Source organism: Capsella rubella, unplaced genomic scaffold, assembly GCF_000375325.1.
Source record: "Capsella rubella cultivar Monte Gargano unplaced genomic scaffold, Caprub1_0 scaffold_7, whole genome shotgun sequence".
Lineage (NCBI taxonomy): Eukaryota > Viridiplantae > Streptophyta > Magnoliopsida > Brassicales > Brassicaceae > Capsella > Capsella rubella.
Window position 1 is genome coordinate 6,923,044 of NW_006238917.1, and position 23,606 is coordinate 6,946,649.

General features: G+C 34.1%; 5 protein-coding genes, 1 long non-coding RNA gene and 2 other non-coding genes across 8 annotated transcripts; 4 read left to right on the forward strand and 4 right to left on the reverse strand.

The window, feature by feature from the left end:
- Positions 1-105: 105 nt before the first annotated feature.
- On the forward strand, positions 106-2,343 carry LOC17879780 (probable sodium/metabolite cotransporter BASS6, chloroplastic). Its single transcript, XM_006282571.2, has 8 exons — positions 106-341; positions 450-535; positions 788-915; positions 1,027-1,220; positions 1,298-1,550; positions 1,647-1,900; positions 1,998-2,080; positions 2,155-2,343. Exons 1-8 carry the CDS (start codon positions 179-181, stop codon positions 2,215-2,217), a joined length of 1,224 nt encoding a protein of 407 aa, XP_006282633.1. The 5' UTR covers positions 106-178; the 3' UTR covers positions 2,218-2,343.
- Positions 2,344-2,416: 73 nt separating this feature from the next.
- On the forward strand, positions 2,417-4,159 carry LOC17879848 (ycf49-like protein). The gene is made up of 5 exons (XM_006282662.2): positions 2,417-2,812; positions 3,170-3,248; positions 3,367-3,435; positions 3,599-3,771; positions 3,859-4,159. The coding sequence occupies exons 1-4, from the start codon at positions 2,502-2,504 to the stop codon at positions 3,710-3,712; spliced, it is 573 nt and encodes a 190-aa protein (XP_006282724.2). The 5' UTR covers positions 2,417-2,501; the 3' UTR covers positions 3,713-3,771; positions 3,859-4,159.
- Positions 4,160-5,068: 909 nt separating this feature from the next.
- LOC17878764 (zinc finger A20 and AN1 domain-containing stress-associated protein 9) lies at positions 5,069-6,434 on the forward strand. Its single transcript, XM_006282408.2, has 2 exons — positions 5,069-5,273; positions 5,675-6,434. The coding sequence occupies exon 2, from the start codon at positions 5,703-5,705 to the stop codon at positions 6,276-6,278; it is 576 nt and encodes a 191-aa protein (XP_006282470.1). The 5' UTR covers positions 5,069-5,273; positions 5,675-5,702; the 3' UTR covers positions 6,279-6,434.
- Positions 6,435-8,622: 2,188 nt separating this feature from the next.
- LOC17880330 (AT-hook motif nuclear-localized protein 24) lies at positions 8,623-10,313 on the reverse strand. Its single transcript, XM_006284866.2, has one exon. It carries the CDS (start codon positions 10,018-10,020, stop codon positions 9,028-9,030), a length of 993 nt encoding a protein of 330 aa, XP_006284928.1. The 5' UTR covers positions 10,021-10,313; the 3' UTR covers positions 8,623-9,027.
- A 6,356-nt stretch (positions 10,314-16,669) lies between these two features.
- On the reverse strand, positions 16,670-20,435 carry LOC111829738. Its single transcript, XR_002833096.1, has 3 exons — positions 20,295-20,435; positions 19,969-20,069; positions 16,670-16,981 (listed from the first exon to the last, which is right to left on the reverse strand). It is a non-coding gene; the product is annotated as an uncharacterized LOC111829738 (long non-coding RNA).
- LOC17880764 (protein DETOXIFICATION 56) lies at positions 16,991-18,824 on the forward strand. Its single transcript, XM_006283549.2, has one exon. It carries the CDS (start codon positions 17,083-17,085, stop codon positions 18,559-18,561), a length of 1,479 nt encoding a protein of 492 aa, XP_006283611.1. The 5' UTR covers positions 16,991-17,082; the 3' UTR covers positions 18,562-18,824.
- TRNAK-CUU lies at positions 18,861-18,933 on the reverse strand. The gene has a single exon. It is a non-coding gene; the product is annotated as a tRNA-Lys (tRNA).
- TRNAK-CUU lies at positions 19,709-19,781 on the reverse strand. The gene has a single exon. It is a non-coding gene; the product is annotated as a tRNA-Lys (tRNA).
- Positions 20,436-23,606: the final 3,171 nt, after the last annotated feature.

Genomic DNA, 23,606 nt, shown 5'->3' on the forward strand with positions numbered 1-23,606 from the left:
CCGTTAACCTCTAAACGAGATGGGCCTGTTCGCGTCGGGTTTAAAAGGTAGGTTTGTGATGATGTGACTGATTCTTCTCTTCTTCTCTTCTCTCTTCTCCCAGCACTCTCGGAGTTACGCCATTAATTCCTCAACCAAGTCAAAAGAAAACAAAAAAACAAAAAAAACAAAAACAAAAATGAGCGTGATCAATCCTATAGGAACTCTACATGTAAAGCCAACACTTGGTCTTCTACCACGAGCTGTTTATCATCGCAGTCAACAGATTCAGGTTTTCCCGCCCAACACCTTCACGAACTCTTCTTTGAGTTCTTCACTTCGCATTGAACCGATTTCTCAAGGTTTTGTTCATATTTTTTTTAATCGATCTCTGGCTTGTTTGGTTTTTGGGTGCCTGAAAAATCCATCCTTTTTTTTCTCACTCATCGTTTTCTTCAACGTATACGCAGTTGGCGGATCGAGGAATTTGTGGCGTAGTTATGTATCCGACAAGTTCTCGGATATGGGTTTGAATCCTGGAGCTGATTCATTTGAGGTGAACTATGTGATCTTTCCCCTTTCTATGTTCGGTTTGATCGTTACTTGATGTATGTCATCTTGAAGTCAAACTGTGGTTTTGGCACTATTGAGGACTTGTTATCATCTAATAAAGTTTGAAAATCTGATTAGCTAAATCACAGTCCTGTCATTTTCTGATGATCTCAGTCGTCAGGAATTTATGTTACTTCTAAGAAATGTGGCTTGCAGGTTATTTGGTTATATTTATATGTTTTGTGTTCTGTCTCAGATTTTCAGTGAAAAGGCTTCTATAGTGGATACATTGAAGAAAGCAAACTCTGTTCTTCCTCATGTGGTGTTGGCGAGTACAATATTAGCTCTTATCTATCCTCCTTCTTTCACATGGTTTACATCGAGGTTCTTGCCATAATCCATGGAATTAGAAGATGGTCTAATTGGTCTTAGACTTGGAGTAGTAGACATCAGATTTTCTAAAGAGCTCTTCTTTACTGTCCTGTTATTTTTTAGGTACTTTGTACCAGCTTTAGGATTCTTGATGTTTGCGGTTGGTATCAATTCAAATGAGAAAGACTTTCTTGAAGCCTTCAAAAGACCAAAAGCTATTCTACTTGGTTATGTTGGACAATATCTCATTAAGCCTCTCCTAGGTTTCATATTTGGCCTAGCTGCTGTTTCTCTTTTCCATCTCCCAACTCCAATAGGTCAAGCTCATTTTCTCTCGCATCACTCAAGAATCTTTGCATATCGTGTATAACTGACTAATCTTTCTCAATCTCAGGTGCTGGAATCATGTTGGTTTCATGTGTTAGTGGAGCTCAGTTATCAAACTACGCAACTTTCCTAACTGATCCAGCATTGGCACCTCTCAGCATCGTCATGACATCTCTATCAACCGCTACTGCAGTTCTTATCACACCAATGCTTTCACTATTGCTCATCGGGAAGAAACTACCTGTTGATGTAAAAGGAATGATATCCAGCATTCTCCAGGTCGTTGTCGCACCAATTGCTGCGGGATTGCTTTTAAACAAGTGAGAAAAAACTACAACTAGAAGGATATTATATCAGCACAAGTTGTTTCTCAAAGTTTAAAACATTTTTTCTCACTTTTGTGTCTTCTTCTACAGGTTATTCCCGAAAGTATCTAATGCAATCCGACCGTTTCTCCCAATTCTATCGGTTCTTGACACAGCTTGTTGCGTTGGAGCACCACTGGCATTGAACATAAACTCGGTCATGTCTCCGTTTGGAGCCACCATTTTATTTCTAGTAACAATGTTTCATCTCGCTGCTTTCCTCGCTGGATACTTCCTTACTGGTTCCGTCTTTAGCAACTCTCCAGACGCAAAAGCCTTGCAAAGAACATTGTCCTTTGAAACTGGTACTGCATCTTTTGGTATTAGAAGCTTTCTAAGAATTTACGATTTTGGTTAATAAAGATTTCAGCATAGAAATGTGTGTGTTTTTGAAATTCTCAGGAATGCAGAGTAGCCTTTTGGCTCTAGCACTTGCCACTAAGTTCTTTCAAGATCCTCTTGTGGGGATTCCTCCTGCTATCTCTGTAAGGTTTCAGCAACATCGACTTCACATTATATAAACCTCTTCTGATTATTAATAATTCTTTTGGTTTTGCAGACGGTGGTAATGTCATTGATGGGTTTCACTCTCGTTATGATCTGGTCTAACGACAGAAAGTAATAACATTTAAACAATGTAATTTTTTGTATCACTCCGCATTTTGATTATACATATATCTACCACGAACATTTGGAACTTCTTCTTGTAATATAAATCAATCCAGTGTTTGAGATTTAAATTTACCAATCTCCATTGTCATGTAGTATTTTTTTTGTCAATTTTACTTTGTTTCTTGTGTCTGTGTTGGACTTGGGAAAATAATAAAAGACGGTTCGGAGGCAAACCCGGTTTAAATTAAACCAGAACTTGGAAAATTGAAATTTGGGAAAGAAAAAAGCTCAGCCATGGCGATAGCTTCAACAGCCACGGTTCTCTTCTGCTGCGCGAAACCCAGTTTCCGGCGAATTCCGATCAAGACCCGTTCATCACCTCCTCTCACTACCTTAAACGAAAGTCGGATTCGGAGCCGAACCTTAGTCCATGACTCGATTGCGTTGTCGGGTCTTATCGGAAGTGGTTTGGCAGCGGCTGCGTTCGTCGCGGCGGGACCAGATTCTAGTGCTATGGCGGCGGTGGATTCACTTCAGCTGAGTGAACCGGAAAATGCGTTGTCCTTACCCACTTGGGCTGTTCATGTTTCCAGCGTTGTCGAATGGTTCTTCTCCTTCTTCTCTTAGCTCTATTGATTCCAATTTCACCTTGACAACATTGACATTTGATCTAATAGTGACACGTTAGTGTATCTGGTGTTGTGGGGTTTTTGAGATTTTGATTTTTATTTTCAAGTATTCATGTGCTCAAAATCAAACCATAATGAGAAGAAGCTTTCATCTTTATAGTGTTTTTGCTTTGAGACTGATCTCAAAGATCGAGACTTTGCATTTAGAAATTGAATTTGTGATTACAGTACTTCATAAATATACTTATTTCAAATCAGATCGAGAGTTTGAGCTAAAAAATGCAGTTGGAAAATGTAATTTCTTCCTAACTCTGGTGTTGTTTGGTACTAAAGGATTACAGCGATGGCGTTGGTTTGGAAATATGGAGAAAGAAAGGGTTATGAGTCTTGGAAAGGTCTCTCATGGGGAATGGTGAGAGCTCTAAGCTATTTTCCTAGATTTCTCTACATATTTGTATTTTGATAGCTTCCATTGTTTCATTTCCTAAGCTTTCATGGTTGAAGAATAGACTGTTGTTGTTCTTGATCAGGTACCTTTGCTTGGTGGAGCTCTCTGCGCATGCACATGGCATTTCTTTTACAATGATGAGTCTCTTGAGGTAAAGAAACTTCTTTACTCTCACTTTGCCTACAAGTCTATTTCTCGTTGGTAATCAGATTATTTGGAGAATCACTGGCTAAGCTCTTGTTTAAGTGTGATTTTGTTGTATCTTCTTTACTGCCACTGAATGTTGTTTACATGGTGGGTTGGTGCATATTTAGGTGTTGGTTGCGCTTCAAGGAGCACTAACTGTGATCGGTAATATTACGTTATGCATCGCTGCCTTTCGAATCAACAAGTTGTCATCCAAAATCGAAGTCTCTGAAAAACCCTGAGGGATAAACGCATCTTTGTGTTAGAAGAAACGTTGAAGGAATACCTATTGTCCCATCGGGTAAAGCCAACTTTTGCTTGATATGGAACACTTGATTAGGGATGAGACGAAGGTTTGTATGATTTGTTTGCTATTTGCCTACTGCAGGAATCTGAGTGTAGCCTTCTTGGTGGGTAAGAGAAGCAACTGGATCTTCGAGAATTGCCAATTAGTAGAATGATCTTTGCTTTATTGAGCGTGTATATATATAAATATTGTATCTTCATGATTATTATACTCCTAATGAGCTAGTCCAACGCATAATCTGTTATTGTGAGCATATTTCTTCTGCGATCTTTGTAGTACTTATGTCATTTTGGGTCATAGACTTGGTCACTTGGGTGATCACAAAGTTCCATGAGGACCATGACTACATTCATTTATCAAAGAAAGAAATGTGTTTTGCTCATATTGATTGGTTACAAGAGGCAGCTACTTCGAACTGAATGAATGCATTAGTTGGAAATTGGTGTTATTCCAAGGAAAAGTTGACTCAAAATATAAAATTTACTCAGCACATTCAAAACTCTGCATGGATGCTTATTTTGCTTTAATTCGTATCTTGCTTTAACATTTTCATATTATTCAAAATCTTGATTATAAATAAGTAATACATGCCCATAAAAACTATAACATGTAGTAATATAAATCTGTTTGTATCACACTCTCACATATACGATAAAATCTTTACGTGGGTGGTTGAGAAGTTCCTGGTAGCGACAAGTACTTTTATATATACAGGAAAAAAGTTTTGAATAAAAATTATAAAATTTTCCAAAATGTTTGATTAAAATTAGAAAATGGAGCTCGATCTCCACTTATATCTTTACAACTCGTTAATCGTGTGTTTGTTTATTTTAGATTAAGCCAAAGCGTGAAGATGAAGGCATATCTTATCTGTATAATCTTTATCTTCCCCAAAAAGGTCTACCAATAATACCATCTTAATCATTGCTTAAACAAACCAAAATAGTATATAATACATTTAATTTTAAAATTTTTTTGGTCAACATCATTTAATTTTGTTAATTTACCATTTTTTGTCCATTAAATTAAGAGTTAAGAAGAAAGGAAATGTACACACGCTTAAACGGAAAAGACAGTTTTAACCATACAAATTTGTAAATATTACAAAAGCAGTACCATTAGTTGTCCAATCGACGGCTAAGATTATGAAAGGTGTACCATAAGGCGGTGTAGGGAAGCAGTACACCGACAATAAACTAAAAAAGCAAAAAAAGGAAAAAGAAAAAAGGAAAAAAGGAACCGTAACCCCGTGTGTGTGACTCAGACAAATTATAAAAACAGATGTATGTTCCTCCATAGTTACGTGTTTCTGTTTTTCTCCTCTTCGATTACGAAAGCTCTGCGCGTTCTCTTTTCTTCTTGATTAAGAAGGACACATCTTACGAGGATTTACGTTTCTTTTATTTATCTCTCGAAGATCAGAGAAACAATTTGTATTTTTAATTCTTTCTTTATTAATTACCAGAAGACCGATAGAGATCTCTTCTTCTCGACAGGTAAATTCGCCACCATCTCTTTCTTCTTGTTTAGATTTGATGTTTTGTTTGGTTTTAGTTTCGTATTTTCTGATCTGAAGAGGGTCTTGTGTTATCTTAGAATCTGTACATCAGAAACTCAGATCTACTTTGATGCTTCTTTGGTTTGGATTTTTCTTTTAACGGAATTGTTCTAAACGAATCAAGTCAATGTTATGTACTTGGAACAGATCATTATCTTCAAAAACCCGACAACCTTAAAAAGATCTTCTGACATATTTTTAAGGATTTGTATGTTCTTTCTTTTTTTTTTTTAATAACAGGGGAATTTTTAGACCTTATGATTGAAACTGCAGTTGGAATATTCTGAATTTGACTTTGTTTTTTTTGTTTGTTTGGGTGTAACTTTTTTTTATGTACAGGACCAAGAAAAAAAAGAAACAGAGAGTAATGGGATCTGAACAAAACGATAGCACAAGCTTTACTCAGTCACAAGCTTCAGAGCCAAAGCTATGTGCAAGCGGATGCGGTTTCTTTGGATCACCATCAAACATGGATCTATGTTCCAAATGCTACAGAAGCTTATGTGCTGAGGAAACTCAAACAGTAGCTGTCAAAGCTGCTGTTGAGAAATCTTTGAAGCCATCATCTCCCTCTCTTTCTCCTCGACCTCGTAGCCTCTTCATAGCAGAACCGTCTGTGAAACCCGAACATCATCCGGAAAAGGCTGTCCTTGCGGTAGCTGAGCCATCTGCTGCAAGAGGAGGAGAAGAAGAAGAAAAAGAAGAAGAAGCGGTTCCTGATGAGAACAACGAGCCGTCGAGACCTGCACGACCGAACCGGTGTTTGTGCTGTAACAAGAAGGTTGGGATCATGGGGTTTAAGTGCAAATGCGGCAGCACTTTCTGCGGGGAGCATCGGTATCCCGAGACTCATGATTGCAGCTTTGATTTCAAAGAGATGGGGCGTGGTGAGATTGCTAAAGCCAATCCCGTTGTTAAGGCTGATAAACTTCAAAGGTTCTGAATGAAATTCTTAAGTTCTTAAAGCATTTGGTGGTTGTTACTCACTCAATTGTATTGGAGTGTATTTGGATTGGTTTTAATGTATTGTTTCTCCATAGGGAAAGAGGATGGATTTGGTTCCATAATAAAGTGAATCGATGAAGTTGGTTCTTCTTGATCTTGATTTGTTTCACTAACGTCAGGATGTTACTAACTAACTCAAGTGGTATGTTAACAATGCAGGATTGAGCATTAACATCAGCTTAAACTGATAGTCTGATCAATTAGTATAAACACTAAGAACAAAGGAAAAATGTTCTAATCTTCTCGAAATGCAACACATGTTTTAAAACTTAATTGGCAATGAGATCGACTCATTTCACTTTTTACAATTTCAATATATAGTCTATAGACATCACAAGCCATATATGTACACACACAAATAATCTTACCCGATGGACCTTTCACGAACGAATGGTTTGGAGTTGACAATGGCAAAGACAGCCATCAACGCAGCGCTCACAAAGTGTCTTTCCCATCTTAACCTTTCGATAATATAATTAAACATCTACCACGCAAATATATTACTGGGAGTTCATAATGAGCGTTGAGAATCTCGTTCATCTTAACCTCCCAATAATATTTTTACATAATAGACTAGTGTGTGTTCTCCCTATTGTGAAAATGGGAGGATTATAATTTACAAGTAAAGCTTTTAAGAAAATTAAAATGTGTCTTTCCCATCTTAAAGTCTCAATAATATATACATGCAAATAATATTACTGAGAATTCAAAATGAGGGAGAAAGAATCATCATCCCATGAATATTCAATATTCTGATTTTGAAAATCCCAGTAATATTTTTTGCATAATACTACCAAATTACAGACTCACATAACAGCGATAAAGATATACATTGAACGAACACTTGGTTTGCTCTCACCCTTTTTATCTTTGTGAAAATCATGTTTCCCAAGTGAGCTAACTAATTCATACCAGATCAACTATAACACAGATTTCATGTTTCTTTTTATAAACACCACAATGATACATGACATATAAATTAGAACTGCTCAACAGTACTATTTGAGTTTTATCTTATTTGATCAACATGGATAGCATATTGGGCCTGAAAAATATGGTACTTGAAATATAATTATGGATCTGGAACTTGGTATGTAAGCCCACTTGTAAGATTGAGAGGAGAAATGTTGTCTGATTTTAGTTTTATTTATCATACATACATAAGATAAGATCATTAACTTACGTTCGTGTATAAGCAACACTTTGAAATAACAATGATGGAATGATATTTTTGTCTTGATCAAACTTTGTGAGATCCTAGCTTAAGATTAAATCTCACCTTTTTGGATTAACTAATATCTGATTTGGCCTAATCAAACTCTGATACCATATAAAAAGTTATTAGTTTCCGGTTTAAAACATTTTGATTTATGAATCAGAATGAGTGATCATGTCTTCTATATATACTAGTGATGAAATTTTTACATTTCCCATATGGTACTCACGAGCAAGCTCACGTGTAAGGCAGCAGATGAACAAGTTTATTGTCTCCTTATCCACAAATCCATACGTATTCGAACATGTATGACACAAAACTTGCTTATGTAGGAGAGAACATGCATATAAAGTCCCATACCTCTTTATTTTTTTCTCGTAAATTGTTTAGCATCCCGTTTAAGCCGCCGGTATTGCAGCTTTTCTTTTAAGCATATATACTCACACACACACACACAACTAAAATAAATATATAAAGATCGTTAATTAATTATTCATGTATATCTAATATCTAGTTTGTTTATTTATTTATACATGTTATAATGTTTACCGTCCGAACGAACGACATGTGTATAACACATCTAGCTATTATCATGTACTAACCAATTATTAGGGTAATCATTATCCACATTGACCTATTGATTAATTTTGTGTCTGTGTATAATTAATTAAGCACGACATGAAAACCTCTCGTTATAATATTAGTAGTTTAGTACGTATGTTTTAAACTTACAGATAATATTTACGCTTCCATGTCAATATATAATATAACTACCAACACAAGGTCCTTTCTAATTTTGGAAACGAACTTTTTAGTCACTTCAATATAACAACATACATATAAATAGCCGAAAATCATCCCAAGTTATTTATGCTGATATATATATAGCATATATATAAGTAAATATAAATTAAAGTTGTTATAAGTAGAAAATTTTGAATCTCCTCAACTTTATATGTGATAATGTGAAAATCTTCTATATTGAAAACTCAAACTGGGAATGCTGATTTGTTAGTTAATGTATTATGTATGATAAAGTGTTACGATTGAGCAATAAGATAAACTGTCGATATAAACACCATGAAATGTTGATAAGAAAACCATACTTAGAGCCAACGACACACACAAATTTAATGCAAACTTAGCAATGAGAATTCATTAGAACAAAAACCAAGACAAAAAGAAAAATGTTACTCAAATCATCGACATAGAAAAGGTCTATGGCCTAAAACGAACCAAAATAAAAATTTAAGAAAAAAAAGAACCTGATTCATCTTATGAACGTTGACCAAACATAATGAAGCTCGACTGAATCCTGATTCTTGATCATAGTCGACTAAAACCATAGTCTTATTAATTAATGTTCATGAGCTAACCCCTTTTAATCATATAGATATATCCACTAAACTCATGATTCTTCGTTAGCTAGCTAGCTACGATGATGAGTGTGTGTGTCTATAAATATATTTGATCAATAAGGTGGCCGTCCTGTTGACCAGTACGACTGATCATGCTGCTGCTGCTGCAACTGAACCGAACCAAGAAGGTTAGGTGGTAACCCTTGATGACCCGACATAGCTTGTTGCTGATGTTGCAGTTGTTGTCCCATCATAGGCGGTGACTCCATTGATCCTCCTCCTCCTCCTCCTCCGCCGTGAACTGGCGTCTGCATCTCATCTTCCTCTAAAGGCAACCTCTCATACGCAGCATTGCTAAAAGACGCAGCCATGACAACTACAGGACCAGCACATAGCAAAGGACCAACCACGCTTCCTCCGACGACTTGTCCTTGTCCTCCGGCGAGGTAAACACTCAAACCGGTGGCTGTAGGAGGAGCAGGAGGAGGTAGAAAAGAGCCAGAGAGAGAAAGAATCTCGAACCTTCCGTGAAGGCTAACGACCGAGCCAGGAGAAGGATGAGATCCAGGCTGACGTATGGTGACGTTCGTGACGTTTCCAGTACCGCTCATAACGCAAACGCCGCGTTGGCGTCTGCGTGCGAAAGTTGCAACGCTCTCGACTAAATCACAGCCGTCACCGATCTCCATAACGTGTGTTCGAAGCGCGTTTGCGCTGTCCCGAGTGATGATGATAGGTGGTTTTGGTTTGTTCTTGGATCCAGCTGGTCTTCCTCTTGGTCTTCTTGTCATCTGATGATCTCCTCCTGAGCCACCGCCTCCTTCTCCTGAGCCTCCGTGTAAGTCTAAGTCTTTACCTTCACTACCGCTGTTGTTAGCGATGTTGTCTATGTTGTCGCTTGTCTCCTCACGATCCATCTTGATTTGTCTGTTTAGTCCTCCACCTGATCCTCCTCCTTGCTGATCATCTTCGGTTTGGTTTCTTTGTTGCTGGTGATGATGGTGGAAGAACTCTTGCTGCTGTTGTTGGAGATGTAGTTGAAAGTCTCTTGCGTGGAAAGGAGGAGGGAGAGAGCTTTGTGATCCATGAGATTGCACTGGATCCATGATCAATGATTCAATGGTGGAATTGGATCAAATGAAAGAAGAGAGACTGATCGATCTAAGAACAGATCTTTTTTAAGTTGACCTTTTTGTGTTCTTGATAATTAAGTTGTCAAAACTAGCTAGCTAGAAGAAGAAAGAGAGAGAGAGTAGTAATGATGAACAACGAAATCCAAGCTGGATCGTCTTCAGCTTCGTCTCATCTTCCTTTTTGATTATGTAGGGTTTCTCTCTCTTCTCTCTCTGTCTCTATACCTAGTTTTGTTGTATAGCTTCTCCCCTCTTTTTTGAGTTGGAGGAAGTGAAATTTGGAAAGTGGAAAAGGGGGTTTTGGTGGGTTTTTATATATAAAGTAAATACTGAGATGTGTGTGGGTGGGTGGGTCTAACTTTGGTTTTTGATTGGTAAGCTAGGGTTAAGTAAAGGGACAAGATAAGAAGCCAAAGTTATGGGATTTTTATTATGGTGCTTAATTAGTTAATTATGTGTATTGACTGTGATCACCTTGAACCTTAATATTTCGTCACCGGTTAGTAAGTCACTATCTAAGTAACCATCAAAATTTGGCAGAACAATATAAAATATGATGTATAATGTATTGTTATCTTGTAAATTTTTTTGAGCCATCGAATTTATTATATATGTGATCACTATATCCACATACAAAAAAAAATATTGCATGGTGACAACAAAATAAAAAAAATAAAAAAATAAAGAAAAGAAAAAATGATTGCATGTCCTGATGATTAGCTATAGAATTGTTACGATTATATGATTAATCAGTGACTATATATTACACACACCAACGAACAAAACTTACAACTCATTCAATGATAATTAGTATAAGAAAAATCAATCACCTATATGTTTATACGTTGGTTGGAATATATGTTTAACGTATGATTGATTTGTATATGATCATAAATTCATAATGAATGTCTTTGTGTTGTTGAATTCATTTATTCGTTAAAATATATTTGAATAAATAAGCGCATTATTATAAGTGTTAATTATATCTATACCTTGCCATCAAGGTTTATAGATTAGTGTTGCGCGTTGAAAAGAAACTATATAGGCTTTGTATCTAAGTGTAGCCTTTACTTAGTTGTAGCCTTTACTTAGTTGATAGTCAAACGATACATTTGTCAATATAAGCCAGATCTAAAGTTGTTTCTTTATTAAAAGTATGTTCATATACACATGTCTATATGTATAGAGAGAAAGAGAGATTGGACATTGGAGAGAGTGAAATGAATAACGAGAAGGTGCGAAGATGTCGCTGACAATTACAAAACTACGAGTGAGAGTGAGGGAGAGAGATAGAGAGAGTTTTAAAAAAAAAAAATTGAAGAAGGATGAAGAAGAAGAAGAAGAAGAAGATAAGAGAGGGAGGGAGAGGGCATCGCATGAACTGTTGGGAGAGAAAAAACACAAACTCCGATGTGTTAAAGAGATGCCCTTTGTCGGCTCTCCTCATGATCTTCACCCCCTCTCTCCACGTGCCCTTCTCCTCCACACTCCTTTTATTTTTCTTTACTTCGATACAATTTTCCGATCTGTTCCAACCAATAAGCATGGTTTTATCTACGTATGGATGGTGGCATATTGGTATTCTCCATAAGGCTTAAGGGTTTAAATTTGTTATAGTTCTCCATACTTGATTAATCTAGGGTGTAAATTTTGCGTTATGAAAAAAAATAAAAAAAATATTTGCGTTATGAACCATTTAGTCACGTGAATTTTGGTTTGACAGTTTATATATTGGGTTTATGGGATTACTTTGTTTTTATAAAAGAACCTACTCACCAGTCTCCTCTCTTAAACTATTGATGTGAAAAAACAAAAATAGTACTCCTACTAAACTATAAATAGTCGCTGACTTTTCTGTTGATTAAACTTAAGACGGAAAACATGAAACCTAATGTAAATCTATATATTGCAGATTTTGCTATAATAAAAATGTGAACGTGTACCAAATGACAAAAATATAATATTGATGCTTTGTTCTAACTTTTCTAGTCGTGTACAATAAATGATATATATACTCCTAAATAAATAAAAACTAAGCTAACCATTGTGCGTATGAACCATCAAGCTAGAATAATAGAATGTGTTCAAAGAAGTGTTTAATTAGTAGTATAGTATTTATTTTGCATTTTTCCAATAATTAGTTGGTTAGTTAGTAATTATTGATCATATTACAAAAATCAATAAAATTGTTGGAAAATGAGACCAACCTGCTTATTTCTATGTTAAAAATATCAAAAGCATGAAACTTAGCAAAGCAAAGTTTTCTCGAGTTCACGAGCTCTTAAAAAGAGAAAAGGACAGCTTGCTCTCAATCCCGAATTCTACGGATAATTAGTTGATTGGTTAATTAAAATTATATTTTGGGTTTCATTACTTTAGTACTATAACATTAAGTAATCGAGACATTAATACTGTTAAATATATATTGACGTCATACTCTGTATATATAGATAGATGCTTTGCCTAGCTGTATTATTGCTATGAATTGTTACAAGAGTTATGGGTTTCTCATACCAAGATTTATGGTTTTCTCATTATAGTAAAATTTTTTGGGGTCAACTAATTCAAAATTATGATTTACATATTGTAGTAACTGATAAACTAATTAATTAGGTCAAAGTTGGTAAATAATTTAGCTAATTAACTAGTAGTAGTAGTAAATCTAAAATGTAAAAGTATACACGTGGAAGACACCTAATTTGCGTCAAAGCTTGTCGTGCTTCTGCTTTTATTCTCACGAACCCAATTAATGGTCCCCCTCCTCCCCCCACCACCACATTACATAAAACAATTAGTGCATGTTTGTTTATGAAATGTTGAAATATATGAATTTTTTTCTAACTCTTTTTGACCTCAAGTGGATGTTATATACTAATTTCTAAGTAAATTCTAGTGTATAAGCCGTTTATATATAAATTAGCTACTTCTTTTTTTTTGTTTGTCAAAGATAAGAATCAAATATATGGTTCTTTTCAGTTTTTCTTCTGTTTGTGATTGTGTATTTGAGATAGAAAGAGAGTAGAAGGCTAGCTAGTGTCAAACTTGGGACGAGGGGAGGCATGTGGGTTAATTAATGATTAAGTGGGTGCTTTGAAGGCTATTAAGACGGCATAATTGGAGACAAATTAAGCTAACGACAAAACTATAAAAGCTTATTAAAGAAACCTCACATGATTTAAGGACTTCTTTCCATTATGAATCTCATTAAGTCATGATTTCACATGTACATACATACATTGATATAGAGTAATCACACTGATCAGTTTATAAACATGGGTTCACCACTAACATATGAAAATATCCATAACTTTGAGCGTAGATTAGTTTGACCTAGTTCAGTTATTAATCTATACATATGAATATGTATTAATCTCTAGATAGATGTTTTATTTGGATTCAATCTTGTTTTTAGGATATAGAAAAAACACTCATTATAACTAAATGTTGAACATTGTCTGAGATGGAATCTTGCATTATGAATTTAAACAGTATATATATGCAATAAGTTAATCGTCCAACTATTCAGGAGCTCGTTAAGGGTCAAATTTTAATCTTTTCATAAAATAAATATTGAACAATAGTTAATCACTCTTTTGCTATTGGCTGACCAGAATGTTTCCGAACAGCTTGTCTTAGTTCTGCCAAACATTAGTTAAATATACCTATCTTAAGATCGAGTATTACTATAATGGCTTAACCGCAAGATAAACTAAAATATACATACGAAGACATAAGAGTTTTTCTAATCAAGTTTTTGCTTTCCCAGATATGGCAGTTGTCCGAAGATATATTTTATTAACTCTCTCTGGCTGGAGAGAAAGAAAAAAACAATGTTAACCTAATAATGATGGGCTAAGCTAATATAGTTGTATGTCAACAAAAGATTCCTTCTAAGTTCTATCGTTCTCCAACGATTTTTGACAATGCTTAATACGTAAGACCATGATAAATTTTTAACCGTGTTCGTTCTCGCGAAGCAGCAGTGACAAACAATTCTCTAACACAAAACATATACTATTTCATAAACAAATATTTGTATGTCCTGTCGGAATGATTAAGATGACAAACAGTGACATGATTCGTGAATCATCCAAGTTAACCGTCCATAATTTTAACGTCCATTGAAGGTTAGGAAACAAAACATGTAAATTACTAAAAATATTTAAAGCTACAAGTTCTAAAACACTAATGATTTACAATATTTACATGTTTTGTTGCCTAATCTTTGATGGGTTGGGTCGCCAAGATTAAAAAAAGATGGGCCATCATTGTCCAAATGGAATAGTTTGTCGATAATATAATCAAATGACTTGAAGACTTACGGTATAAAGTATAAACGAATAATAATATTAACGTATCCAAAAATTCATTACTTTTATTCATTTCTTATCTCTAATTCGATGTAAGAATATATATTGTTGTTGGATGCAAATTCTCAAGATCCTGGTACCACATTCCATTTTTCACATACTTTTTGTTTCTTTAATTAGTCATCGTATCGTTAGCTATTTAGTTTTGATCATTTCTGTTAAATAATCCCTACTATAGTAAAAGAGAAGTACACAAGAGATTTGGGTCGGTTTTTTTAAAGAATTCCGGGTTAAATTTTCAATCGGATACTTGCCATTATTGCACTAAGAAAAAGACAGCTTATTTTAAGGAATTATGGTAAAATTTACCTAAAATAGATCTCAATCTTTAGAAAAATATTTAAATATGTAAATTATACCACAATCTTGTGATTTTATTTTTAATCGATTCAAAATTTTATTAAATATCATAACTATAAAATCTTAATAGTTACGATTTAGTTATTTAAATATAGAATATGAATTTTTGAAATATGTAAAATTTTAAATAGAATATGCATGATTCAAATAATAAAATTACATATTCGTTAAAAATAGGGTGGTGTATAAAAAATCTATGTGTGAACATTTATTTACCTAAATATATGAAGATTTTAAAAATATATATATATAACCAAAAAAGAGATTGCTATATAAAAAGTAAAAAAAAAACGTATTTACTATTTTAAAATTAAGTGTATATATAGCAAAATCTAACACCATTTTAAAGATGACAAAAAAAAACTTTGCTTTACCGACTATATAACACCATTTTAACGCCATTTTAATATAGTTTCTAAATTATTTTTCGAATTTATAAGGAAAAACATTAATACATAAATGTAACCATAGATCCTAATTATTAAAAAAATCCATATACTAATTAATCAATTTTTATTCAACTCTAGGTTATTTTAATACACTTTGCCAAAAATTTGACACCAAATAAACAAAATAATAACAAATACTATATAACACGTTAAATAAAAACCCAAAATCATTCCCCCGCGCTATAGCGCGGATCCGATAATAAACCTATATTAATAATAGCTCGATAACTCTCCGCCACCCTATAGCGCGGATTCAATAACAAAATTCTGATACACAAAATAACAAAAACCGACACTTTTCCTCCGCGCTGTAGCGCGGGTCCGGACCTAGTTTAACTGTATAACTAAAGTGATTCGCATAAAATGAAAGCTGCACTTTACTACCATTTCGTAATAGATTGGCCTAATTTTGTTTTTGTTTTTTTTTTCTTTCTTATGGTTTTGTTTATCACTGATTCCCGAAAACAATGATAATCTTCGTCATTTCATATAATAATAAACCAATCGTATCCTCTGTTTTTGTGCTACTTGAATTGAAGATCCTCTTCTTATTCAAAAACCTTTTTTAAGAGGCAACAAAATAAAAAAGTTAATATCCAATCATCCAATATAAAAAAAAGAAGAAAAAAGTTGGTATTCTTGATTCATAATATATATATATATATATATTTTTTAATTGAAAACTGATGCCTTGTGCAATTATTTGTTGCCTTTTTTGGAAAAAAAAATATAAAGCCAAGGTCACTTATCTTCTTCAAACACATATTTTTGTCTTTGTTATTTGTATGTTCAACTATTATTTTCTCAGTTTCGTGCGGTTCTTTAAATTTTTATACTAGTTTCTATTTCTATCAGTGAGACAAATTCTGATTATATTCACCAACTGTCAATGTATTATTGTACACAAAGGTTCATTTTGATCATGAATATATAATTGCGTGGTGGTTTAAGATTTTGATTTCGTTTACGTTGATAAGTGACTAAGTTTACAAATTGAAATTAATGTATATATAGAGGAAATATATATATATATATATATTTTTTTTTTTTTCTGAAAACACAACTTTTAGATGAAAGGAAAAGAAGAAAAAAAAAAAAAAAGGTGATTAAAGTTCCATTGAACTGTTGATGTAATGGAAAACTCTTTAGACTCGATTCTCGTCGAAAAAAGAAAGAACACCATCCACACAAGTAAGACTACATTTGGCAAATATCAAAATCTTCTTACATGAAACTTTATTGTTTGCTTTCACGTACTAGTTCAAGTTATTAAAATGATCCAAACAAAAAATATTTCTTTAACTATGAAGACGACAGACACTAATCTTTATTTTATATGAAGAGTTTATTCATTAACCTTAAAATATGTATATAAGAAGATAGAAATGAATAAAGTCAATCGTTTCGTTTGTTGTTGGCAAAAAAAAAGAAGATAGAAATGAATCAAGGGAAGAAAATAAAAACTCTTTTTCTAATTGCACAATTTGATATTAAGAACAAATATGATTGAAAAGTGGGAATGGGACTAGTGAAATGGATTCATCATCACCAATGCACTTAAGGGTCATGTATAGGAAAACCCACCAACTTGTTCAACCTCTGCTCACTCCTATTGGCCGTTACAAAAGCTTCCTCGAGAAATTTGCAACAACATGTTTAGATTATATTGAGCTCATCACTCTCTCACGCAACTCATGCTTTTGATCCATCAGCTTTTATAAAATCCTCCACGCAAACAACAAAACCATTGCCCACCTACACAAAACAAATTTCATACTTCATCAACAAAACAAACAACAGGCTGAAACCTCTTTAAAAATTATTTCCCATATTATTCATTTTTTCAAGGAACAAGAATGTCAGAAACACCAAAGTCAGAGCCTTTCGATCTAGAAGTCTCTGAAGGGATTTGTTCAAAGACCTTGATGCAGAGCATTGTTCATGAGCTGAAGCTGCAAATGAGGATTGGTTTGCCATTGGTGGCTATGAACTTGATGTGGTTCGGTAAGATGACCACCACATCTGTGTTTCTTGGCCGTCAAGGTGAGCTTAACCTAGCCGGAGGTTCTTTAGGGTTTTCCTTTGCTAACGTTACTGGCTTTGCTGTATTGTATGGGATCTCTGCTGCAATGGAGCCTATTTGTGGCCAAGCTTTTGGAGCCAAGAACTTTAAGCTTCTCCACAAAACACTCCTCATGGCAGTGCTCTTGCTACTCTTGATTTCGGTACCAATTTCTTTCTTGTGGCTCAATGTTCACAAGATCCTTATTGGTTTTGGTCAAAGAGAAGACATTTCCTTCATAGCCAAGAGATATCTTCTTTACCTCCTTCCTGAGTTGCCAATTATCTCTTTGCTTTGTCCTCTTAAGGCTTATTTAAGCTCACAAGGTGTTACTCTCCCCATCATGTTCACAACAGCTGCAGCCACTTCTCTGCATATCCCCATCAACATAGTCTTCTCTAAAGCAAAAGGAATTGAAGGAGTTGCAATGGCGGTTTGGATAACCGATTTCATCGTTGTGATTCTTCTAACGGGATACGTGATAGTCGCAGAACGATCCAAAGAGAACAAATGGAAAGAAGGTGGTTGGTTTGACCAATCTGCTCAAGACTGGCTCACACTGATCAAGCTTAGTGGACCATGTTGTCTCACTGTGTGCCTTGAGTGGTGGTGCTACGAGATCTTGGTCCTTTTAACTGGGAGGTTACCAAACCCAGTGCAAGCCGTATCAATCTTGATCATAGTTCTTAATTTCGACTACTTGCTTTACGCTGTGATGCTATCGTTGGGTACCTGTGTGGCAACACGAGTGTCCAATGAGCTTGGCGCAAATAATCCCAAAGGAGCTTATAGAGCAGCTTACACTACACTCATTGTGGGTGTTATCTCAGGCTGCATTGGGGCGTTAGTGATGATAGCATGTAGAGGAGTTTGGGGGTCTCTGTATACTCACCATGACCAAATAGTCTTAAACGGTGTAAAAAAGATGATGCTGATAATGGCAGTTATAGAAGTTATAAACTTCCCATTAGTAGTTTGTGGAGAGATTGTTCGCGGAACAGCAAAGCCGTCGCTAGGAATGTACGCGAATCTTGGCGGATTCTATCTCTTGGCTTTGCCGTTGGGGGCAACTTTGGCGTTCAAGGCTAAAAGAGGGCTTGAAGGGTTCTTGATTGGGTTTTTAGTTGGAATCTCTGTATGTTTCTCAATATTGCTCATCTTTATTGCAAGGATAGATTGGGAGAAAGAAGCTGGGAAAGCACAGATCCTGACCTGTAACACAGAGGAAGAAAGAACTTCACAAGGTTCAGAACATGATAACATCTCAAATTAAACTTGAAGAAGGTATCTTAAATGTGTTAAAGAGGTAGAAAGATAAGCTTAGTGAGCTATAAGTAAGCCTTAGAGTGGACACAACAATGGAGGTAGATTACTTGTGAAGGAAATGTCTTGTGTTTGACTAAACTCAACAAGGATCTTGGTAAGTCAGCCATTTTGAATCAAATTTGTTTTTTTCTTATATGAATTCAAAGCTTTTCAACTATATGTTTCGTTGCAACATGAAAGTAAATAAAAGCTGTATAATGATTTGAGAAAGAGACCTAAAAAGTAGAGTAAAAAGTAAAAGAGAAACGCCCACCGTGGGGCTCGAACCCACGACCACAAGGTTAAGAGCCTTGCGCTCTACCAACTGAGCTAGACGGGCTTTTGACAGTAAACCACTGTAAATTTCAAATACTCTTATTTACTTGACTAATCTAGCTCTCATTGCTTTCCCATATAAAGAACTCTCTTTTACAGCTGAAATCTAAAGATACTTTCTTAAAAACTTGAAAATCAAAGAAATGGATTCTCAGTAAAACATAACTTGTCCAACATTGATTCAGTTTACCAAAAGATAGGATTCAGCTATATACAGACTAAGTTAGCTTAAGTAAAAGAATGAAGACAGACCCTTGATGCAGATTCACACACACCTACCCTGTAATGCATAAGTTATTATATATAGGGAATATCACTTTGACCAACCAAATTCTCACTCACAACTTTATTGTAAGGATAGATTGGGAGAAAGACGCTGACCTGTAACACATAGGAAGAAAGAACTTCACAAGGTTGAGAACATGATAGGATCTCAAACGAAACCTAAAAAAGTATCTTAACGTGTTCAGGGATAGATAGATATGCCTAGTGAGCTTAGGTTAGCTTTAAAGTGGACAAAGCAAATGAGAAAGGAAGTAGAGAAGGTATCTATTGGCTATGAAAAGTAAATGTCTTCTGTTTGAGCAAAACCAACAAAAATCTAGGTAAGTAAGCTTTTTTTAGGGAAGTTGTGTGGTCATTTTGAATCAAATTTATTATCCTAATATCAAATTCAAAGCTTTTCAACTATATTGTTGGATGCAACATGAAAGTAAATCAAAGCTATACTGATTTGAGAGAGAGAGGCCTAAAAACTAGAGTAATAAGAAAAAGAGAAACGCCCACCGTGGGGCTCGAACCCACGACCACAAGGTTAAGAGCCTTGCGCTCTACCAACTGAGCTAGACGGGCTTTTGACAATGAACCACTAATCTAACTGCTATTGCTTTCCCAGATAAAGAACTCTCTTTTACAGCTGAAAAGTGAACTTGGGAACCAAACCTTTACACGAACTTGTCCAACATTGATTCAATTTACTAAAAAGACAAGATTCAGCTATAAAGACTAAGTTAGCTCAAGTGGAGACAAACAAACAAACCTGGATTTAGTTCTTTGATTTTGATATGACAGACCAGAAACAGAAACAAAACGCCCAAACCCTTGAGGCATCTTCATTCTTCACACACACACACACCTACCCTGTAATGCATAATAAATGCATAATAAGTGATTATATTCCACTCTGATCAACCAAATTCTCACTCACTCACTCACTACTTTGAAATTCCCAATCCATCATATAATCTGAAGAGACAGGCTTTATTGAGGAAATTTCGAAATCAGAAACTAACACCTGTACGATTCCTGGATAAAGATCAAAAGAAGAAGAAGCTATCAAAATTAACTAAGATCACGAAAACCTACACGATGATTTGAGCTGGATTAACGATACCAGAAAGGATCGGATCCGTATCGCATTATATCTTCTGGTGCTGTTAAGGCTAAGGAATTGAGAGACAGTATTTGGGGTGATTGGAGAATTCCCCAAGAAGAAGATGACACATCTCCGACTCCGAGGAGGAAGAACAATAAAACGACGTCGTTTAAAAGCAGTTGACTCTCTTCTGCTCAGATACGCTTAGTGGGCTTCCGTTATAAATAATTTGTCGGCCCATTTAATATTTTTACAGAAAAGTCAGAAAAGGCTCAGTGGGCTCCCGTTATAAATTAGTAATGTTTTTTTTAAAGATATTAAATACAGTATTTGACGTATTTTATTTTTATGTTAATATTATCTTCTTCCCACAAAGAAAAAAATCTAGCTCCACCAAAAAAATGTAGTGTATATATTAACTTATCAAAAAACAAAGATAAGATAAGTCTATCATTTTTCATATTTTATTGTATCAATATCTGGATCCATATTGCAAAAGTTTGAATTTTTTTTGAATTCATATCTAACTTTTTTTATATTTATATCTAACTTTAGAACTAATAATATCTTGGTCAAAAATGAACTAAACGAAATTGTACAGTACTTGTAGCTTCTTCCATCGAGTAATTTTATTATTTTTTAATTTGTTCATTGAAATAAAGAATGACATATACCAAACGAAAATAAATATCTTCACCAAAATACAGCAAAGTTATTGGAGTACAACCAATATTATGGTTCTTGGTTGTTTCGGTAGACAAAGAAGCTGAAGACATTGATTGTGTCTTGTGAGTGCCATGTGAATCGGAAACACATATCCGAGGAGAAGTGTGGGGCACTCAATCACAATCTCGACTTTAGGGCTAATAATGCTTAACATTAATCTTAGGTTTTTGTTTCGATGTTTATTATAATTAGTAGTGAAATAATTAACTAAGTCTTGAACGTACGACCACGTTTATAGATCGATGGATAGAGAGACACGCACTCGAGTTGTTCGGAGTTATTTTATGTTATGTTTTTGTCAACGTTTATTAATTGTTTATAGCGTTGAGTTTTATTTGTTTAAGAGGCGATTGTGCCGATATCTCAAAAGCCGGTTTTAGAGTTTTTAGACTCTTTCTTGTTACAATATGAACTTTTCTTGAATTTAGGTAGCTCGAATTACATATTACATTTTCTTGGAATCTATATATCGCATTGTTTCAAATTTCTATTATTGGAGTTTAACTTTTGCTAATAGACATTATAAACGAAATTTTTATACAGCATATAAAACTTTTGATATGTATGCGATACATATAACTGAAAATATACTACCATTTTTAGTTATACATGAGGAAATGAATGAGATCGACTTGCAGATTTTGGTATATCCGGCAAGAGGATGATGAAGTGGTTTAATATCCCATGTGATGCATCGTTCATATGTGCTTGTGATGTTCCTTATGTACTTAACACATATTTATTTCTCTTGCGTTATTATTTTACTAAGTAGTAACTTTAGCGTAACATATAAGAAAAAGGTGAAAATGTAGTTGTTGTACCTATCTATTTTTTTTTTTTTTTTTTTACCTATCTTAAATTTTCGAACAATTTAAAATACTTTGAATAAAAATACAACAACAATACTCCTAATCTTGGTATATGATCATGATCAGGCAGTTAGTTGTCGCTGTAATCATCGAAACTAATGTAAGGTTCAATTTCAAAATCATATAAAATCATCTTGTCTGAAGAACATTCTATAAATATTTTTTGAAAAATGTTGGCTACAGCTGTAGTGTGTAATACAAGTCTTAAAAACGAATATATACGTATTAAATTGTTAAAAAGTGATTAGAAGATGTCACAATCTTTATAATAGTGTGAGTCAAATATTAAGAAAAGTGAAATGATATAAGAAATTGGCCGGTTCAAAAGTCTGAACTTACAAGCCAAATAATAGTCCCACGCCACACTCTTCTCTTCCAAATGTCTTTGACAATTACTATTTTTCTAATCTCTATACTCTCCGCAGTACATTCTTAATTCCCGACTCTTATTACATTCTAAATAAATTATCTCGCTCATTAGTCATTTACTCAGTAGTATCAAATGCGAATGGAAGTATAAAAAAATATGAAACAAAATGTTAGCATATTATTTTATTCGTTATTCCTGCTATACTGAGTCTGACCATTGAGAACAGTTGCATGCAGTGTGAGACCACATGTTTCTGTCTTTTGACCAAATCCTAATCCTCTCTATCTGTCCTCTGATTCTTTTAAGATTTTTTTTAAAAAAAACAAAGAATCTATAACTCGACCGTGATCGACGGCTCAGATCTGACACTATAAATATCAAATTCCACATAACTAAGTGCTTCCCACTTTTGCACCACTTACTGCGACGATTGCGGATTTTTGTGTGTGTGTGTATCTCAAGAACCAGATTATCAAATAACAACTATCCATGTTTATTCTTGATTTCTTTCTAATTGTAAAATCCATTTACGATTTCTACGTACGTACAATAGTTTTAAAGTTTAGACCAAACGCTAGAATATCATATTTGGTTTTTGACAATAATCATACGCCAAAAAAAAAAAAACCATGTCCGATCCTGGATTCAATATAAATAAAAGATAAAACGCATAATTGTGTATAAAAAATATCAAGAATAGGCGTGACTCCACAAAAAGACAGAAAACGCACATCGGTGCTAGAAGCACTCAAGCAGCCACCACGACGACTCATGTGTTTCGATTTAAGAATTCTACTGGTAACCATTAGAGGAACAAAAGGAAAAAGAACAAAAAGAACAATACGGAACGGAATAAACAACTTTTGAGGAACGAAAGGAAAACATGAAGAGAAGAACAAAATAATAAATGGTAACCAAACAATAACACTATCTTTTATAATATATTTGATTAAATAAATCAACTTTTAATAATAATACTAGATATAATTTATATATAATGAATTTGACACTAAATTTAAAATATATTTTTGAATGAATTTAAATATTTAATGTTAAAATTAATAATTTATATTAACCTATTATAGATTATAGTAATTTTTTATTTGTTATTTATGATATAAACATCTCTTAAATATGTTTTACTATCCATACAAATTTTAAATAATGTATAGTAAGATTTTTTAACATGAAATTCATATCAAAAATATTTTTTAATGTCAATACATGATAAAAATATGAAAAATATTATATTATGAGATTAAAATATTATTAATAAATAATTTTTTATTTATTTTAAAATAAAAAACGAATTTTAATATTTGTTTTTTTTTGTTCCA

Excerpts from the sequence above, each read along its gene's own strand:
- LOC17879848 (XM_006282662.2), top strand. The coding sequence starts at position 2,502 with ATGGCGATAGCTTCAACAGCCACGGTTCTCTTCTGCTGCGCGAAACCC. Across the intron at positions 3,249-3,366 it reads AAGGTCTCTCATGGGGAATG|GTACCTTTGCTTGGTGGAGC; the intron begins GTGAGAGCTCTA and ends GTTCTTGATCAG. Across the intron at positions 3,436-3,598 it reads ACAATGATGAGTCTCTTGAG|GTGTTGGTTGCGCTTCAAGG; the intron begins GTAAAGAAACTT and ends GTGCATATTTAG.
- LOC17880330 (XM_006284866.2), bottom strand. The coding sequence starts at position 10,020 with ATGGATCCAGTGCAATCTCATGGATCACAAAGCTCTCTCCCTCCTCCT.
- LOC17878764 (XM_006282408.2), top strand. The coding sequence starts at position 5,703 with ATGGGATCTGAACAAAACGATAGCACAAGCTTTACTCAGTCACAAGCT.
- LOC17880764 (XM_006283549.2), top strand. The coding sequence starts at position 17,083 with ATGTCAGAAACACCAAAGTCAGAGCCTTTCGATCTAGAAGTCTCTGAA.
- LOC17879780 (XM_006282571.2), top strand. The coding sequence starts at position 179 with ATGAGCGTGATCAATCCTATAGGAACTCTACATGTAAAGCCAACACTT. Across the intron at positions 916-1,026 it reads TTCACATGGTTTACATCGAG|GTACTTTGTACCAGCTTTAG; the intron begins GTTCTTGCCATA and ends GTTATTTTTTAG. Across the intron at positions 1,901-1,997 it reads AACATTGTCCTTTGAAACTG|GAATGCAGAGTAGCCTTTTG; the intron begins GTACTGCATCTT and ends TGAAATTCTCAG.